The sequence below is a fragment of the Clarias gariepinus genome, chromosome 8 (genome assembly GCF_024256425.1).
Source record: "Clarias gariepinus isolate MV-2021 ecotype Netherlands chromosome 8, CGAR_prim_01v2, whole genome shotgun sequence".
Lineage (NCBI taxonomy): Eukaryota > Metazoa > Chordata > Actinopteri > Siluriformes > Clariidae > Clarias > Clarias gariepinus.
Genome location: NC_071107.1, coordinates 29903665 through 29924413, shown reverse-complemented (window position 1 = coordinate 29924413; position 20749 = coordinate 29903665). Strand labels below are relative to the sequence as shown.

At 40.5% G+C, this 20749-nt stretch overlaps 1 protein-coding gene across 1 annotated transcript in view; it reads left to right on the top strand.

Annotated features, from left to right (window-relative positions):
* dst (dystonin) overlaps window positions 1-20749 on the top strand; it is a 140766-nt gene that overhangs the window by 67763 nt on the left and 52254 nt on the right. Inside the window, exons 14-39 of the mRNA XM_053502886.1 lie at window positions 2-129; window positions 1147-1240; window positions 1329-1483; window positions 1589-2075; window positions 2167-2295; window positions 2385-2462; window positions 2554-2715; window positions 2916-3020; window positions 3147-3242; window positions 3321-3446; window positions 3536-3688; window positions 3793-3947; window positions 4153-4279; window positions 4525-4708; window positions 4965-5122; window positions 5224-5402; window positions 5484-5622; window positions 5706-5899; window positions 6011-6173; window positions 6287-6370; window positions 6453-6560; window positions 6667-6765; window positions 13162-13308; window positions 14812-14900; window positions 14995-15103; window positions 15619-19838. Coding sequence (XP_053358861.1) covers window positions 2-129; window positions 1147-1240; window positions 1329-1483; window positions 1589-2075; window positions 2167-2295; window positions 2385-2462; window positions 2554-2715; window positions 2916-3020; window positions 3147-3242; window positions 3321-3446; window positions 3536-3688; window positions 3793-3947; window positions 4153-4279; window positions 4525-4708; window positions 4965-5122; window positions 5224-5402; window positions 5484-5622; window positions 5706-5899; window positions 6011-6173; window positions 6287-6370; window positions 6453-6560; window positions 6667-6765; window positions 13162-13308; window positions 14812-14900; window positions 14995-15103; window positions 15619-19838 — 7868 coding nt within the window. The remainder of the gene's footprint in view (window position 1; window positions 130-1146; window positions 1241-1328; window positions 1484-1588; window positions 2076-2166; window positions 2296-2384; window positions 2463-2553; window positions 2716-2915; window positions 3021-3146; window positions 3243-3320; window positions 3447-3535; window positions 3689-3792; window positions 3948-4152; window positions 4280-4524; window positions 4709-4964; window positions 5123-5223; window positions 5403-5483; window positions 5623-5705; window positions 5900-6010; window positions 6174-6286; window positions 6371-6452; window positions 6561-6666; window positions 6766-13161; window positions 13309-14811; window positions 14901-14994; window positions 15104-15618; window positions 19839-20749) is intronic.

Genomic DNA, 20749 nt, shown 5'->3' with positions numbered 1-20749 from the left:
GGTGTGGATCGAGTTTGGTCGCATTCATTTGCCGGAGGGTTACCACCCTAACGACGTGGAGAAGGAATGGGGCAAGCTAATCGTCGCCATGCTTGAGAGAGAGAAGAGCCTAAGGCCTGAGGTCGACAGGTATGAATCTGTACTTTATTTTCTTCTTATCGTTGGCTCTCGGGTCCGGGGAAGGTATTCGTAGACCTTTTTGGAGAAAGGCAAAACAAGATTTTTACATGTTGATAAATGTAAACGTAGAAATGCTTAGCTGTTTTTGTGCTAGTTAACTCTCCTGCGAGGTGTGTGATTTGCAGATTGCTTTCTTTCCTCGCTTTCTTCTTTTTAATTGTACGCCCTAAGGTACAGTATTTGCTTGCAAATACAGCTCTGTTATTGAACAAGCTGGGAGTGGTTTGTTTACAGGGATAGATCTGGATAGTGGTTTGCAGTTTGTGACTCATATCAGAGGAAATCTAAGTCATATTTAGAGGCGGCACTGTGTTGGGTCTTGTTCAGGACCTCCACTGTTGATATTTTTATGGACACTAAGCTTCATAATTATAAGTCTTCTGTCCAGTTAAAACAGCTAAATAACCCCATTGAGGGAGATGGGTGGAAAAGGTGGGTGTGGCAGATTCGGTATTACATTCCACGCTCTTTGAAACAAACCGTAAGTGTCCGGACATGCAGCGACTCATCTGTCTGAGAAGAATGTTAGGTGTTTTTCACCAGAGGGAAATATGATTGGGGGGCTGGCTTTTCTGCTGCAGCATGTGAGCTTATAAATGCCAGCAGATAGAGCGCTGTGCCAGCAGAAGGGTAGCGCTGTGAGGATTATGTCTCGGATGATGGTGTTGTAGACACTGTTTTCTTTGGGTGGCCTGGATATCATGAATAGCAACGTGGTATATCGGAGTAGTGGGGGGTCATCCATGAGCAACAGCACTCTGACAAGCCTCGGCTCGGCTGAGAACTTGCTGTCTGGAGCACAGGAGCCGTTCTCCAGCACTCCGTTCTATCTTAACAACCACTCGGTATACGGGGGAAGGTGAGGTCCTGGGTACTGCTTAGATAAAGCTACTCATCTTAAGCACATGGCAGTCTGTGATATAGCTATGCATGCAGCTAAATCTATTGTCATATTTTTTATTTTAGACTTGAAATGCTGCAGCAAATCGCAGACAGAGTTAAGCGAGACTGTGTGGCTGGAGAAGACAAATTAGCCTTGGCACGGGCATCTCTGCAATCTGTAAGTATAGGGAGAGTCAAAACATCTATGAAATCTGTCTTCATGCATAGGAAGTTAACAGAGTTCCCCCTGTTGATGTTTTCCCCAGGATATAAAAAGGTTTGAATCTGGGATCCAGTTGCAGAATGAGCCTGAAATTGCAGGATACCTGCTGGAGTGTGAGAATCTGTTGAGGCAACAAGTGGTTGACATCCAGATTTTATTGGATGGGAAGTTCTACTTGGCAGATCAACTTGTTCAAAGGTGAGAAACCCATGCGAAGTTCTTGAATCTTTTGCTGAATTTTACAGCTGTAATTGTTGACATTTTTTACACGATTAAATATGTCTGTACCGGGTTTTGTTAAAGGGTATCCAAGCTTCGTGATGACCTCCTGACACTCAGAACAGAATGCTCCTCGGTCTACAGCAAGGGACGCAGTCTCAGCACGGAACAGACCAAGATGATGATCTCTGGCATCACACAGAGTTTGAACTCCGGCTTCTCTCAGACCCTGAATGTTGGGCTAAGTCCTGCCTTGACACCGGGCTCTGCTCTTTCCTCCAGCTTTACCCCTGCCATGACACCAGTGCTGACCCCAGCCGTGACTCCAGGGTTAACTCCGGCATTGACACCGGCCATGACCCCAGGATTGACCCCGGGACTGATACCTGGCTTGCAGCCTGCGCTGAGGGTCGTCGGAGGGTCCATGGAGCCAGGGGTCCTCCAGCACATGAAACACATGCAGATCCGCAAGCCGATGCTTAAAGCTTCGCTAGTTGACCCCAGCTTATCTGAGGAAGAGGTCAATATGAAGTTCGTCCAGGACTTGCTTAACTGGGTGGATGAGATGCAGGTGAGAATGTTGTTTGGTGATTTATTTTTGCCTGGATATATTTCCAGTGATTGGTGTTGATAAAAACAAGTGGTGTTTTTACACTTTTAAGGTTCAACTCGATCATGGTGAATGGGGATCTGATCTACCAAGTGTTGAGTCTCATTTAGAAAATCACAGAAATGTTCACAAAGCCATTGATGACTTCCAGATGAGCATCAAGGAAGCAAAAATGAGTGAGGTGGGTTTCAATTTCAATTCAATTCGTGGTGCTGCCGTTTAAAGCAATATGAATCGCTTGGAATACAAAATGCTTGTCTTTTTTTTAAGATTCAGATGACTCATCCACTGAAACAAAGTTACTCAGACAAGCTGGACCTTTTAGAAAGCCAGTATGGGAGACTACTTGTGAGTATGATGCTATTTAAACTTAAAGTTACTAATGACTACCATTAGGAATTGGTTTTCCATTAGTTTCCCTTGATTATTTTGTTTTCAGAATTTCTCTAAAGAGAGACAGAAACACCTGGAGAGCCTTCATAGCTTTGTGTCGCATGCCACCCAGGAGTTAATTTGGCTTAATGAGAAAGAGGAAGAGGAGGTCGCCTTTGACTGGAGTGATCGCAATAGCAATATCTCCAGGAAGAAGGATTACCACGCTGTGAGTCTCTGTCATGTTTTCTTCTTTTATCTTTTTCTCTTCTTTCTATTTATCTAGTCAGCCCCAGTCAATGTAATAGGTTGCAGTGGGTTTTAATAGTTTAGGCTCCACCCTGAGCCCATGCCATTGTGCCAGTATAGTTTAAAACATGCCAGAAGTCATAAAATGGTAGTAATTTGCCTCACCCTGCACCACCACAGGAACTAATGAGAGAGCTGGATGAGAAGGAGGGGGCAATCAAGTCAGTGCAGGACCAAGCCGATATTCTTTTACAACAGAACCATCCAGCTAGACTTACTATAGAGGTAAAGCACAACTGCATGTTTTGTGATTGCTTCACTTTTTTGCACTAAAAATTGCATTTAGATCAGAATGAATTGTTACAACAATATAAATGATTTGTCTACTGGCTTGTTTTTTCCCCCCCTTAGGCCTACAAGGCAGCAATGCAAACCCAATGGAGTTGGATCCTGCAGCTCTGCTACTGTGTGGAGCAGCACCTGAAAGAGAATGTGACTTACATTGAGGTAGGTTAGAGTCCACTTTATGTTTAATAACTCGATATTTTTCCAACTTGCCTGACTGAGCATGTGCTCTTCTAACAGTTTTTCAACGATGCCAAAGAGTCTATGGACTACCTTAAAAGTCTTCAGGATTCAATTACAAGGAAGTATGGGTGTGACCGTACCAGCAGTCTGCATAGACTGGAGGATCTCATTCAGGAGTCCATGGTTAGTAATCTTACAAAAAACACTACACAATGTGTTCTCAGTCATCATCAGTAACTTTCTAATCTGGTATGTTATGTCTGTCATAATAGGAAGAAAAAGAGCAGCTTCTTCAGTACCGCACCACTGTGGCTGGCTTGGTGGGTCGAGCCAAGTCTGTTGTCCAACTCAAGCCTCGCAACCCAGAGAACCCTGTCCGAACATCCCTACCTGTCAAGGCCATCTGTGACTACCGGCAGATTGAGGTGAATCCCTTTAAAAACATGTTTCTGATATTTATTCATTTGTTTATTAAATAGTTAGTTCATTTTTTTATTCTTTTTTGGCTGGATCCTATTTCTGATTATAGATCACTATCTACAAAGATGATGAGTGTGTCCTGGCTAATAACTCTCACCGAGCAAAATGGAAGGTGATCAGCCCTTCAGGGAACGAGGCCATGGTGCCTTCTGTCTGCTTTACTGTCCCTCCACCCAATAAGGAGGCAGCTGAGATGGCCAGCAGGTGAGCACCATTATCAAATCTTTTCATTCCCTTTAAAAACTTCAGTGATCCTGCACCACTCCCCTTTAACCACAGTATCAGTTTCCCTGCTTGTACAGGCAACACAATGCTCTGCCCTGCCTATAACCTCATCTGGCCTTTGAACATGAATAGGTTTCGTGACTATGTTTTCGTGTCTTTGCGTTTTTTTTCCCCTTTTGATCAGGATTGAGCAGCTGTATCAGAAAGTTCTCGCTCTCTGGCACCGCTCTCACGTGAACATGAAGAGTGTGGTGTCCTGGCATTATCTCATGATGGATATCCGCAACATTCGCAAAAGCACTGTTGCTTCTGTAAGCATTTTTGCCTCCATGAATTATCTAAATTATTTTTTACAAATAAGTAAAAAGATAAAAGAAAATTACATGCATGCCAAGCTCTGATCTTACTTCATCACCAGAAGGCATGATGTATCAACATGCCGTTTATTAAATTAAAAAACCACAGCCTGTCGGGGCAAGTTTGCTTAACAAGTTTTTTTTTTCCTTTTTCTCTTTGTGGTAGCCAGAATTAACTTGGCATAAACTGTTCTCCTCAGATTAAGACTATGTTGCCCGGCGAGCACCAGCAGGTCCTGAGCAACTTACAGTCCCACTTTGAGGAGTTCCAAGAGGACAGCGAGGAATCAGAGGTTTTCACAGTGGCAGACTGCGCTCAGCTAGAGAGAGAGGTGCTGGGTTCGAAAGAGTACTATGAAGAATTGCTTAAGTCTGCAGAGAGAGGTAAGCCACTCAAAACTAATTATTCCATCATGCACTATTTAGCATCTTGAATAGAAAACTAAAATCTTGTAGAACTATTGTTTATCCAGCTTTGAACTATTCTATTAAGACTGTGATCTAACATAATGCATCACTTTCCAATCATGATTTAGAGCATAATGAAAAAAAAAAAACATTTATTAGAGTGAATACGTCTTTTCCATGAGTAGTTTTAAAAATCTCCACTTTGACTGAAACTTCTTCGTGCGGTTAACAGAGGAACACGAGGAGTCCGTGTACAACCTGTTCATATCTGAGGTGCGTAACTTTCGGATGCGGGTGGAAGCACACGAGGAGCAACTCATTCGTCAGATCCGCTCCCCTCTTGAACGAGATGAACCGAAGGCCATTATGCAGCGCATCATTGACCAGGAGGTATGTTTTCACAACAGGCCGGGTTTCTCAAGCACAACCATTCAACTCAACTATTAGCACTGATTGAGGTCTTCTGTGTCTGGTTCTCTTCACACCCACAGAGGAAGAAGGCTGAGTTGGACAGGTTAAACGAGGATCTTGAGGTGCTGAGGGATAAATGTGAGGTATTCCTCAGACAGGCAGCTAACTCTCCTTCGGTGCCCACGCTGTCCTCTGAACTCAATGTGCTCACGCAAAGCATGGCTCAGGTCTACTCCATGTGCTCAATTTACCTGGAAAAGTGAGTGTGTCATCTACTGGTGTGATCAGAAGTAGTGTTTGACAGAAACTGGCTGTGTTCTAAAATGTCGATTTATCTCAGGTTAAAGACAGTGAGTCTGGTGGTAAAGCATAGCCAGGGCGCCGAGGCTTTGGTCAAGCTGTATGAAGGCAAACTATGTGAGGAAGACTCCGTCAACGGGGACATCAGATCCATTGACGCAGTTATGAGCACTCTCAAGGTAAACGGTCAGAACTAATATGTCTTTGCATACATATTTGTTTACAGTTGCTTTTGTTTAATTTTCACTGTCGATGTTTTCAGCAATGGAGGTCTGAGATAGACGAAAGAAGAGATGTCTTCCATGACCTGGAGGACGAACTGCAGAAAGCTAGATCCATCAGTGACCGTATGTTCAAAACCCATAACGAGAGGGACTTTGACCTTGACTGGCACAAGGAGAAGGCTGAGCAGCTTGTAGAGAGATGGAGGAATGTCCACTCCCAAATTGAAAACAGGTCAGTCAGGCTAATAAGTAAAATTTTAATATTCTGTGCAGTGATTTTGCCACCTAATTTGTCTGATGGAAATATGTAAACAATTCTTTCAAATTTGTGTACATTTGTCAGACTTCGAGACCTGGAAAGCATGAGCAAGTCTCTGAAATACTATAAGGATGCGTATAGTAACCTTGATGAGTGGAGCAAAGAGATGGAGACCAATCAGCTGAAAACACAAGAGAACCAGCCAGAGGACAGCAAAGCTTTGGCTGAGTTGCTAAACCAACAGAAGGTAAGAAATCTTTTTATTACGTAAACAGCATAATTTGCTTATTTTTTATTATTTATTTTAAATGTTCTTACACATTTTTCATTTAGTTATTTTGTCATATTCATGTCTTTTAGGTGCTCGTTGCAGAAATTGAACGTAAGCAGAGTAAGATTGATGAATGTCAGAAGTACTCAGAGCAGTACTCATCTGGAGTAAAAGTAAGACAGGCTTCTAAACGCACCTTACTGAACCTTATGGTGAACCAGAGAGATGTAGCATCATGTTGTTCTCTGCTTTCAGGATTACGAGCTTCAACTGATGACCTACAGGGCCATGGTAGACTCTCAGCACAAGTCTCCAGTTAAGAGGAGGAGGATGCAGAGCTCATCAGATACCATTCAGCAGGAGGTAAGGGAGAACAATCATGATAAATGTATCTAGCAATGTCAAGGTATCATTAAACAATGATCAGACTTTACTCAAGTTGTACATTTTCATTCCTTTTTGTCCTCAGTTCATGGACCTCCGCACTCGCTACACAGCGCTGGTCACTCTTATGACACAGTATGTGAAGTTTGCTAGTGAGACTTTGAAAAGGGCAGAAGAAGATGAGGTAGGTTATTCATATGACTGTGTCGATTTTCACTATTAAAATAGCCTTTGTTCAAGTACATGCATATGAAATGTTTTCGGTGTGCTTGCTTTTCAGGTTATATTCAAGTATAATCTTGAATATAATGAAATGCTTGGTGTTTTTAATGTAGACATTGTTAGCTGCATATATGTTCTGCAACAGGTGCTTTTAATAACTGTGTATTTGGTTTTGGGTATGGTACTGTATACCTTCTGCCATTCTGCAAACACCTTTTAGTGTACTGAGAAGTTTGTGCGGAGTTTGGAAACACTATTCATCCTAGTTGACTTTCTTTAAGTGTTTTGCTTCTTCACAGGCACAATAAGGCAAACTGCTCCCTTTTACACTTTCTTTAAATTCAAACACTGCTTTTTAATACAAAATATTCAATATTTTGTATTGTTGAAGGTGGAGGGGCATTTTGATGCTTGGTTTGGTAAGTGTGCCAGAGCTTTTCCTTATGCCACATTCTCTTTCTCTAGCCAAGGAATGGAAGGTAATTTTACCTTTAATTGCAGAGGAAGACATGTATGGACAAAGCTGAATATAGGAGCTGGTTGGATAGTACGGAGCTGCAGAAGGTGGCAAGTGAAGAGGAGATCTCCAGGCTCAGGCGGCAGGTACTGGAACTGGAGGCCTCCTTATCCGACAGACAACAGCAGCTGGACATCCTGGGAGGAGAAATAGAGATGCAGAAAAAGTGTATTGAGGAACTGAATGTACAGAAATCTAAGGCAGAGTATGAAGCGCAACAATACCGTGTAGAGCTAGAGAGTGCTATTAGATCCAAAGCTGCCACTGAACAAGAGTTAAAAAATTCTCGTCAGTTAATTCAACAGGCAGAGGCCAAACAGCAGTCTCTGGAGGAGAGTCTACGTGTCCTAAGGAAGAACATAGAGGACAGCACTTTGGCACGTAGGAAACTGGAAGATCACTTGCGACGCAAGGACAACGATGTCCAAGGTCTCGAGGAGCACAGGCGTTCATTGGAAAGGGAACTGAAAGCCAAGGAAGGCGCTGAAGCAAATCTCCTGAGTCAGGTTAGGACCATGGAAATAGATCTGGCTCAAAAGTCTGAATCTAGACTAGTGCATGGGGAATCACGAAAGGACATAATACAGAAATCCACCATCTCCATCTCTGCACCAGAAGCTGAAGCTCTGAAGTTCAAAGTGGATGAACTCATGATGGGCAAAATGAAAGCTGAAACTGAGATCAAGACATTAAAGTCTGAGCTGAACTCAGTGCTCATGCAGAAGAATATGACTGATGAAAAAGCACAACGGTTCAAAGAGCTCCTGGATGACGCAAATAATAGGCTGATGAAGCTTCAGGTGGAAATGGAGTCAGATAGAAGCGGCATCAGACAGAAATCAGACGAACTGAGGCAGGAAGCCTCTGAACTTAGGAAATCAGTCTATATATATCAAGAACAAGTTAAATCCCTTCAGCGAGACAAATCTTCGCTAGAGCACAGAGTTCTGTTTCATAAAACAGAGGTTGATGGATTAAAGGAACAACTTAAGATCAGTCAAGGGAAGCTTCTTCAGTGGAGTACTAGTGAACAAGAGAATTGTCAGAAAGTGAGAAGTCTAGAAGAAGAGATTTCCACAAAACAAGTTGAAGGAGAACAGATCAAATTTAAAGTAAATGAACTAAACAGATTAAATCAGATGTTGGAGGGTGATGTCAGGCATCTGAGGGTAAGTATTGAGTCATTCCAGCAAGAAAAATCACATTTTGAGCAAAAGATAAAAACCTTGAAAAGTGAGTCTGAGAACCTTAAGGAGCAACTGCAGAAAGCCAAAGAAGAAATTAACATTAAGGCAAGAGTCGAAAAGGATTTGCAGCTAAAGATCAAAAATCTTGATCTAGAACTTCAGAAAAGTGATGTACAAGTGACACAACTTACAAAAAAAGTAGATGATTTAAGAAGAACCATTTTGGAAAATGACCGGTCAGTAAAGAATCTGAATGCTGAACTTGACAAAGCTCATATGGACATTGGCAGCAAAGATCAGCAAATCAGCATATTTAAATCACAAGCAGAGAGTGCAAAATCTCAGTTGAAAATAATTGAAGAAGAACTTCTAAAAAAAACCCAGACAGCTCATGAGCTTCAGTTAAAACTTCGAGACTACAATGAGGAAGTGAACAAAACTTCAGAGTTTCAGCAGAAAGTCAAAACTCTCAATGCAACCATTACAAATTATGAAACCGAAATCAGAAATCTGAAAGCGGAGCTGACATCCATGTCTTTGGAGAAAAATCTATCCAATCAAAAGGTTCAGGAGCATAAAGTGGAGATTAACAATTTGAACGTGGCATTACAAAAGTCCAAGGCTGAAGCACAGAAGGAATCCACAGAGGGTAAAAAGAACATGGCCAAGTTGAGAGAGCTTGAGAATGAACTTGTACGATGCAGACAGACCATAAGCAGGATGAGCGGCACTTCTGAAAAGGCTACTGTCAACCTTAAACTGGACATCTCTACTCTTCAGCGGGAAAAACAAGTTGCTGACCAAAAGTTGCAAGCTTTGAAGACTGAATTTGATGAGCTTAGTTTGACTCTCAAAAAGACAAAAGATGAGTTGCTCAGAGTGACACAGGAAGGGAAGCTAAATCAGTCGAAAGCCAAGGAGCTAGAGACAGAACTGCAGAAAAACAGGTTGATCATTAAAGAAATTAACTCTAATTCTGACAAGTATGCAGCAAACCTACAACAGGAGCGTTCTAACCTTCTTAAAGAAAAAGGTACGGCAGATGATAAGGTCATGAGTCTGACCAATGAAATTTCACAGTTAAAAATTAAGCTGAACCAGACTCAAGAAGATCTGATGCAAAAACAGAAGGAAACCTCAGCTGCCAAATTGAGATCCCAAATGTTGGAGGACCAGTTGGAAAATTGTAAAAGAATGCTTGAGGACCTGAAAGGGAAGCTTGAACTGCAGAAGAAGGGCTACGAGACACAGTTGCAGTTAGTGCAGAATGAGATGGAACAAAAACTGGCATTGCAGGAGTCTCGCATGAAACTAGAATATGACAGAAAGTCAAAGGAACGTTTGCAAAGCACTGAGTCAATCGAACGAGACAACCAGCAACTCTTGCAAGAAATCGAGAAGCTGAAAACTTTGCATTTAAATGCCATGAAAGCTAAACAGGAAGCTCAAAAACAACTTGACAGTGTGAACTCTCAATTGGAACAGACCAGAAAACAAAAAGGAGCTTTGGACCTTGAATTGCTCAAAGCTAATTCTAAGATTACAGAACTAGAAACCGAGAAAATTAGGGTGAAATCCAGTATATCACAGCTCGACAACATCCGCAAGGAAAACTCTGAAGAAACTTCAAGACTTAAAAAGATGTTGACTGAGACTAAACAGAAATTAACCATGGCAGAAAATGAAGCAAGATCCTCGAAGGACCAGATTGCTTCCTACATAAAAGAAGTGAAATCTTTACAGGAGAAGAACTTAAAGCTTGAAGTGACTTATACCTCAGAAATAAAACGTCTGAAAGAGTCAGAAAGTGTGAATCAAGTCAATCATCAGTGTGCCAAAGATGGCGAGCTTGCAAAGCTGAAGACCGAGTTGATGTTAACGCAGAAAATAGTGTCTTCTTATGAAGAGGCAAAGCTAAACCTGGAAGAGGAACTTAAGAAAATGAAAGTGACTTCAGAGGTATGTATGAATAAGGATTTATAGAATTTTTAGACACTATGACTTAATTTAGATTTTTAATCATTTTTATGTATTACATATGTATTACACCTGAAATAAATACCTAATAACTAACTATAATTTCTCATCATGCTTTTAGATCGCTAGTTGGAAGAAGGACAAAGTACTGGAGGACCTGAAAATTGTCAAACATGACAAAATGGTACCACTGGAGAAGCCATCACATGAACTAAGGATAACTGAAAACTCTAAACTAAATACATCTACACAAGAACAACTGTTGAATCTGTCCATCAGTCAAAATAATTATCCTGAACATACGGTTTCCTCCATGAAAAGCTCACTCTCTGACAAAAGCAAGTCTGGGAGAAATCAGTCTGTCACATTTAACATCATCACCACTGAGATCTTTGATGATAGCGCATCTGATTCCTCAAAGACGAGCCAACAGAATGATTCGAGTTCTCCAAAGCTTCAAGGACTCAGGGGTCGGGTCAGTATTAAAAAGTTGATTAAGACCAAAATAATCACTGAGGAAATTGCACTTAAGTTAAAATCTGGACTGATAACTATGGATGAGGTTCAAGCATCACTAACCCAATTTAGTGGCAAACCTGTCTCAATTGCTGGGATCTATATCGAATCTGGCAAGCAAAAGATGTCTTTCATGGACGCTGCAGATGCGGGCATTATGGCCAAGACGTATGCAATTGAGTTTTTGGAAGCACAGGCTGCCACAGGAGCCATAATCGATCCGAACACTGGTGTAAGCTACAGTGCTTCAGATGCTATTGATAAAGGGATTATTGGTGGAGAGATAAGGGACAGGATAACAGATGCTGACAAAGCGGTCAGTGGTTACCCTCATGGTGGAAAACTGCTTTCTGTCTTTCAAGCTATGGAAGAACGAATTTTAGATAGACACAGAGGGAAGGGAATACTTGAAGCCCAAATAGCAACTGGAGGGCTGATTCACCCATTAATTGGCATGCGAGTTCCACTAGATTGTGCTATTGAACAGGGACTCATAAATCAAGCCACCCTTCAAACCCTTTTTGATCCTATCTCAAATCCAAAAAGCTTCCACAACCCAGAAACAGGACAGAGAGCATACTATAGCGAACTCCTCAAATTGTGTGTCTATGATGTCGACGGGGGAGTTTATCTTCTACCCTTTGGAAATGACCATATCTCTAGTTTCACCCCAGCGAGCACTCATAGAGTGTCAGTCATTAACAGTTCTACCAGGACAGAGATGTCAACATACGAGGCGTACAAGGCTAATCTCATAGATAAAAGAATCTATCTGTTCCTCTCACAACAGGAAAGCGAATGGCAAGAGACCACAGTCGTCGACTCCAGTGGAAAAACCTTGCATATTCTAACTGATCAAAAAAGTGGGCGGCAGTTTTGCATTGAAAATGCTCTTAGTCTGAAGATCCTTCAAACAAGTGAACTTCAAAGCTATCGTAACGGTCATATGGGCATCTGTGAGCTTGCTGACCTTCTAATTTCTAGAAAGTTTGTAGTAAACGACAAGCACAGTCCTATTGCAGGACTCTGGGATGTAACATTTAAAAAAAGGCTCTCTATTCTCAAAGGATTTCAACAAAACCTCGTGGACCGGCTCACTGCAATGAAACTGCTTGAAGCTCAAGCCTGCACCGGAGGCATCTGTGACCCATCCTCGGGTGACCGATTCCTGGTTGCAGACGCTCTTCACCGTGGACTTCTGGATGAAGGTTTTGTCCGACCTCTGCACCAGTGTGAGCAAGCCTATTATGGCATCACCCAACCTCAAACTGGAAAGACATTGTCAGTAAGTCAGGCAATGCACGAGAACCTTTTCCCTAAAGATACTGGATTAAGGTGTCTGGAATATCAGCTTGCAACCGGAGGCCTGATAGACCCAGGAAGCCACGACAGGGTTTCTTTGGAGGACGCGGTCAAGAGCGGGCTGATCGACAAAGCAACAGCTGCCCAGTTGAAAGATGACCATCCACTCAGTAAAAATATCACCTGCCCCAAAACAAAGCGAAAGATTTCTTTCAAGGAAGCTCTGGAAAAAGGAGTCTTTGACAACCATACCGGACTCCTGCTGCTTGATGCGACGAAGCCGCATAGTATTGGGGCAACATCGTCTTTTCAATATATTTGGACCTATCGTCACTTCTAGAGCATTGTTTAAAGATATTTGAGCTAAAATATGCAAAGCATAATTGTGTGAGTGTAATGAAAGTGTGAATGTAAATTGGCAGCTATTAGCTTCCAATTATTGTTAGTATGTTAGTTTAAGCTATTTGTTAAATATGACTAGGTGTTGGCAAGAAACATGACAGGAATATCAATTAAATGGGCTTATGAGTCACAGAAAGTGTGGTATGAATGTATGCATACTGTATGTATCTATGTGTCAAAACTGAGAAGATATTTTTCTTGTCAGAGGTGTGTATATTTGTTTGTTTAATATTTACAGTACATTGATTTGTTTGATACTGATCGACAGGATGCAACTACAGAACACAACCTATCTAAAGCAATTGTTTAGATTTGTATTTAATTTTAAGAATTGACTTCTCAAGTAATAAGCAAAATGGCAAGGAGGTATACTTACTCAACTCAACAACAGTTAGTCGACATTTTTGCTTTTGTACAGTAATTCACTTTTTACAACGTCTTTTTCCACAAACTTTAGAAATCTGTTGAAGAGGAGAGAAAAGAGCACGGTGCTAAAGTTAGCAAGTTATTAAACTGGATGTCTGATGTGAAATCGGACGTGAACAAAAATGGAAAGGCTGTAAGTGATGACAAAGGCAGCACAGGCAGCTCTAATAAGCCACAGGTAAATCATTTTCCACAATGTCCCAAACCTCAGCCCCCCCCCTCCCTTTTTTTTATTTTGTTTTTTATAGGTCTTGGAAATAGCTTCAAGCAAGTTTATAGTGTTGGGAAAGTTAATTTTTACAGTATGTGTGTACATTTCTTTGAATAAAGGAGTTTAATAAAATATAACTTTTACATGATGATGGTATTTTTATGACCATGAAAAGTTTCACAAGCACACAAACACAATTTCACACTCACGTTTGTCATATATTGTATATAAGAGATGGGGTAATCGTTTTGGTTGTGTATTCCGATTCTTTTGTGTTGCAAAAGAATTTTTTTAAATACGTTTTTTAAATTGATTTCTGTTTGCATATGAGGTGGTAATAAATTGCAGTTCCCCTATGATCCTACAGGTGGTAGATAGATAGAAAGATAAATAGATAGATGGATAGAGAGAGAGAGAGAGTACTTTATTAATCCCAAAGAGAAATTGTATCATTACAGCTGCCAGTTCATATAAGATACAACAAGTAAGCAGCAAACAAGAATTGCAATGAGTGAGGAGGAGACAAATTACCACTGTTAACACTTTAAGGTGCATTCAAGGGGTAAAAATTGTGTCAAATCTAAGGTGCATGATGATTGTATATACAGGGAGTGATTCCCATCCCCACTGTAAATACAACATTTATAATTTCTATTTAAAAATGATAACATTTTATTCTAATAAAAATATTTATTATAGTAAACAGTGCAGTTGCCCTGGATATTTAAATATTTCTCATTATACATCATGGCTGAGAACATATCACTGTATAACATATGAAGCATCTTCACCTCAGCACAAATGATATTGCATAAAACCTGTAACGTACAAAGTTGATAGTTTATTATTTTTATTATTATTTTTATATAAAGAACCCTGTCTACGTTTTTACACATGGAGATACATTTATATCAAGAAATCATCCCTTATTATTATTTATGCCAAACATTTCCCTTCATTTAAATACATGCACACAGTATACTTTCACCTGCATTTAAAAAGTCATCTATTATTTGTACATCATTTGTGCCAAATAGAAAATGTTGCATGCAATCATGGCAATAGATTACAAAGAGTGTACAGAGATTACAGTTAATCAGAATAAATTTTTTTAATGAGTGAACATCAGAGATGCATATGGACCTTTGTGTCCTTTTTTCATCATTGTTCATCTGCTACATTGATCATGACAGTTGATTTATGATTTATAAAAACATACCCCATAGAATGGTGCAAAGAGTGCTTAATGGCCTTACACCACAAAAAAAGTGTGGTGTAAGGCCATTAAGAAAAAAAAAATGTTATATCCATGCCTTAGTGGAGCAACATGCGGGATTCTCTCACAGAATACATTTGTATATATTAACACAATAAATATTGTATAGCATGCAATGTAATGTGGGCAGAAATTTTTTTCTTTATCTATTCATTTATTAATATAATAATTTTTTTTTTTGCTTATTATGCAAGATTCCTATAGAAGAGGTTTTGTCAAAGAAGGAACAAATAACAGAAGCATTAAGAAGTACAAAGGCGATACTGACCAAGCACAGTGACAAGTATGTTTCTATATTTCTTTCACATTCATAACATTAAGAATTTTTTCCACTTTATTGTTTAAATCAGCTGAATCATGAATGATTGTCTCGTTAGGATGTCTGAGGAGGAAAAGCGTGAAGCCAACGAGCAGCTACAACTCCTAGAGCAAGCCTCCAGTGAGCTCTCTCAGATGAGTGACAACCAGACACGCGCTGCTGAACAGGTGAGGCGGGTGAACTCGTTCTGCCGTAATTAAATGAGCAACGAGTGCTGTTTTCCATGCATGTCTAACAATGTTAAAGCTTCAGCATATTGAGCATGACTCTGTAGGAAATGTTGGAAATGTACATTCACTCTAACATTTTAATCATCTCTGGGTAAGGTGGTTATCTTCTTGTATTCTTGGACAGAGTGAACTGAGTATGCTGTAAACATAGCAGAGCATGGGTTTTCAATGCTCGTTCTTTCTTCACGCAAAAGGTTTTGGCCACACCACAGTACTACTCGTTGTGTCGTCTTTTACTGACATTATTGTTGTTTGTGCAAGATGCAAAAACTTCTGTCCACAGATGCATGAGTGCTTTTAATTCTACTCTTCTTGCTGTTGAAAGTCTGATTTGACTGTTGAAAATGAATGTTTAATGGGTGAGTACATGTTTAACATTATAAAAAGGTTGAAAAAGCTGCAAATAATTCACCACGGTGGTGTATGTTTAATTCGGATTCTTTCTCTTGCAGGAGTTTGAAGTCATTGAAGGCGTTCTCGATGTGGAAAAGGGAGCAGTGCTGTCTGTATGTCGTGCAGTACAGAATGGTCTCCTTGACCACTGCACTGGGCTCAGTCTCCTAGAGGCCCAGCTCATAACATCTGAACTTATCCTACCTGAATTGCACATGTGCCTAGACTTGGAGGATGCGTTCAAGCACAACCTTGTGGACGAACCCATGTATAAGCAGCTGCAAGACTTGAACGAAGCCCATACACGTGTTCAAAGGTCACGCTATGCCTTTGAACCCTTGCCGACAGTAGCTGCGGTGAAGGACGGGGCGATTTCCGAACGTCTAGCTGTAAAGATCATTGAGATCCAACTTGCCACTGGTGGGTTAAGGGTGACACACACTGGAGAAAGTTTAAGTCTTGAGAGAGCATTTGAATTTGGTTTAATTCCCCAGTCTCTCTATGTTCAAATTTTACAAAGACAAAATAGCTGGAAGGATTTGATCGATCCTAATACAGCTGAAAAGGTTTCTCTTATTCAGCTCGTGCAGAGGAGCATTGTCCACGAGAAGACAGGGCTCCGTTTGCTGGCGGTAAAGTCCGGAAGCGTAGCATTTAGATCAGGAAGCGAGGTGAGCATTCTGAGAGCCATGCATGAGGGTCTGATAGATCGAGAGACCACGCTCCGCCTGCTGAGTGCACAGCTCTTCGCAGGAGGCATAGTTGATCCTAGGACAAACTGCAAGCTTACAGTAGAAGAAGCGCTCTCTGAGGGGCTTATTGATCAGGACACTGCCACTGCAATTCTAAGTCACCAAGCCCAACACGGTGGCATCGTAAACCCTAAAGACGGCGCCAGAATGACAGTCGATGAAGCTGTCCAGTGCGATTTAATTAGTTCCAGAAGTGCTCTGTTAGTTCTGGAGAGGCAGAAATGTTTTATGGGCCTCCTTTGGCCACACTCTGGTGAAATCCTCTCTGTCTCGATGTCCATACAGCACGAAATCATGACTGAGAAGCTGGCATGTGAGCTTCTGTCTAACCGATATAAAACAGCAGCATTTTGCATACCAGAGAACTCTGAGGTGCTTGATATTGACACTGCTGCCCAGAATGGTTTCATCAATGCTTGCACAGTAGACTTTTTAAAAACGATAGAGATACCGGATATGCTTCCTGATCTAGATAATCTCAATGACAGATTTTCATCATGGTTAGTAATGCGTGAGCTTCAAATTGATGGCTCCAGAGAAGAATCGGAAGTTAACAAACCGAGCGTAAATGCCCCGTCTCCCTCGGAAGCCAAACAACTTTTCGTTTCATTTTTAATGATGAACAGCTACATGGACCCCAAATCAGGACGGAGGCTTTTAATTTTCGACAGGCAAATAAATAAAATGGCCAAAGTACTGCTAGAAATGTCAAGTGTAGATGAGCACTTTCCTGACGATGCGCACTGCTACACACACACTGGCGAACTTGCAGTTTTGCATATCGATGAGCCTTTACCAGAAACAGCAGAAGAGAGTATTTCAGAGGTCTCTACTGAGGGTAAAAAAACTTTGGATCTGCTCACTAACTCCACGCATTGTGAAGGTGTGTATGATAACAAGCTCGACAGAGATCAGGTGTTAAGCCTTCTGAGTGAACTAAAAGAAGGAGGCATTTTAGATGTTGCCTCTGCAAAGCGATATAACCTCGATGATGCTTTTGATAAGGAGATGATTGATGAAGAAACTGTGTTAGAGGTAGTCAGACTGCAGCTTGGAACGCCCAGTGTTAAAGGAAACAACACTGCTACCATGTCAGTACTAAAACAAGCTGTGTCACAAAGCTATATTTCATCTCAGTTGGCTTTGAAAATCATACAGCAGCAAAATTTACATAGTGGTTTCTGTGACTCATCTGGAAAAAGCGTCAGTGCTAGGGAGGCTTGGGAGATGGGTTTGAGAACTGATGATATTGGCAGATCTGTTTTTGGTTTAGAAGGAGCCCAGGAGGAAACCGCTGAGCTTGTTGAAGAACGTGTTTGCAGTGTGTCTAAGGCAAAGACTGTTCATGATAACACAGCAGATAGTGATGAGATCTCTGCTGTATCAGTGCTGAAATGTCCAAGTACTGAAAATGATATGAATAGATCAGAAGAATTCATCTGTTTAGCTCAAAACAACTCCCAACAAATTGACAGTACTTTGGACTCATCAGTCATCTTAACTACAGTTTGTAATGAGGAGATTGTTGCTAAGGCATTTGGGGGAAGAAGTTCAAGTACCGAAAATCTTTTAGCAACTTCAGCACAAGTAGACTCAGTGCTTCAGTTAAAGACACTTGGTGATGATAAGATCACTCGACAGGAGAAAGACCATGTAGAGATCGTAGCTGTGGACTTTACTGAAAAATGTGCAAGTACTGAAAATACAGGCACGCTAACAGAAGTATTAACAAATTCAAATCAAATGACCAGATGTTTAGATTCATCACTCATCTTAAATACTGGTAGTTACGAGGACATCGCCGCTGAAAATTCTCTAATCATTCAAAATGCAAATAAAACACCAGATGAAGTCACTAATCTTTCAACAGAATTGACAAATACCTTGGACTCATCGTTCGCCTTAAAGATATATAGCAATGAGAAAACTGTTTCTGAGGACTCGGGTGAAACTCTTTCATGTCCAAGTACTAAGGACGGATTAATGAGAAAAACTGAAAGCAGTGCCCTGTTAACAGATTTAACACAATTCACGAGTAGGTCAGCGTCTAGCGTAAAGACAGTTACTGGTCAGGAGAGCACGGATTTTTTTGAAAAGTGTCTAAATACTAAAAATGAGGGGAAGCACACAGAGAAAACATCTAATCTATTAGCAACACAATTAGCAAAAATTACCACTAGCTTGGGCACATCACACGATAGTGATAAGTACATCACTGATGGGAATTCCAGTGACACAGGTTTAAACAATAACATTAATATAAAAACAATGGAAGGAAATTGTCTGCCAGCAAACTCAGCAGTAATTGACCGCAGTTTGGACAGGTTAGTTCCTTTTAAGGCAGTTAGTGATGAGATCTTTCATGAGGAACTTGCTGTTCCTCATGAAGTGTCTAAGAAGTGTCTGAGTACTGAAATTTCAATAAAAGGACAAGACAACATTCATCTGTCAACTAATTCTAAACAAACTACTACTGGTGTAGAATTACCATTCCTGATAAAGACAGCCAGTGATGCAGAAATGACTGCTCTGGAGAGAGAGAGTTTTAAGATCCCTGCTGTGGATTTCAGTGAAAAATTTCCAAGTATTGACAGTACAGTAAATTTAACAGTAGATGGCACTTATCTGTCAGCGAATTCAAAACAAATGATCAGTAGTTCAAACTTAACCTTAAATACTGTTAGTGATGGGATCACTACTGAAAAATCTCCAAGTGCTAAAAATGCAATTAAAAGTACAAATGAAATGACTGATTTATTACCAGTTTCAACAGAATTAACCAGCAATTTGGACACATCATTCACCCTGAAGACAGTTATTGATAAAATCACTGCTCATAGTACTGACAAAAAAGTGGACACATCAGAGGATGACATTCATCTGCTAACAAACACATTACAAATGCCCAGTTGTTTAGATTTATCGTTTTTGCTAGCAACAGTTAGTGATGATGTAACTGCTGAGGGAAAATATACAAGTACTGAAATTGAAATTAAAAGACCAGACCAAAGCAATGCCCTTTTTACAAACACTGCGCAGATGACCAGTAGTCTGAACACACTATTGTTATCGTCACTTAGTGATGAAAGTGCTGATAAAAAATGTCTAGGTGGTGAAAATACAGTGAAAAGCACAGCAACTTCAACACAAATAGCAAGTATGTTGGACTTATCTTTCAACTTAAAGACAGTTAGTGATGATCAGGTCACTCCCGGGGGACTTGGTAAAAAATGTCAACGTACTGAAAGTGAGCTGAAAATATCAAAGGGCCTAAAGAGTGATGAGATCCCTACTGAAAAAATCCCAATTACTGAAAATGCAAGTACTGAGGAGAGAACAGAGGAAGACACACCTTCATTTATGAGTAGTTGTTTAAAGTCTGCATTTACCTTAAAGACAGTTAGTGAGGAGATATCTGAAGCCACATTTGGTGGAAAAAGTCCAAGTACTGACAATTTATTGAAGACAACAGAAGAGACTCCTTTGTCTACAAACCTAACAGAAACGGCAAACATTTTGGATTCATCGTTCACCTTAAAAACAGATAAATATGAGATTCATGCTAACAATCTAAGTGAAAAACGTTTAAGCACTGAAAATGTGCTGGACAGAACAGAGCAAAGCACAGATTTAATAAACGACACAACAAAAACACCACATATCATATATGGCTTGGACTCATTAGCCACCCTAAAAACTGATAGCACCAAAAACCCTGTTCTAAATTGTCTAAATACTGAAAATGCACAAAACCAAACAGAGGAAGCCAGTCCTTTATTAACATCATCACAAAGTTTGGACTCCTCATTAACTTTAAAGACAGTTAGTAAGGAGACCATTGAAGATGTGTTTGGCTATGAATGTCCAGGTACTAAAAATGCAGTGAACAGAACAGAGCAAATCAGTCCTCTATTAACGACATCAGCACAATTCAAGAGTAGTTTAGACTCCTCATTGACTTTAGAGACAGTTAGTAAGAAAACTATTGAGGGTGCGTTTGGCCATGAATGTCCATGTACTAAAAATGCAGTAAACAGAACAGAGCAAGTCAGTCCTCTATTAACGACGTCAGCACAAATCAAGAGTAGTTTGGACTCCTCATTCACTTTAGAGATAATTAATGAGGAGACCATTGAGAAGGAGGGGTTTGGCCATGAATGTCCAAGTACTGAAAATGCAAGAAGGACATCAGATGAGGCTTCTTTGTTACCAATCCAAACACAAGTGGCCTGCACTTTGGATTCATCAAACACTAGCTTGATAAGTAGTGATGAGGACTTGGTTAAAAAAGGCCCAAGTGCTGAAAATTCAGTGAGCAGTACAGAGGAGGCCATACCTCCATTAATAACTTCAACACAAATGACTGGTAGTATGGATTCATTCACTTTAAAGCCATTTAGCGATGAGATGGCTGAAAAATGCCCATATAATAAAAATG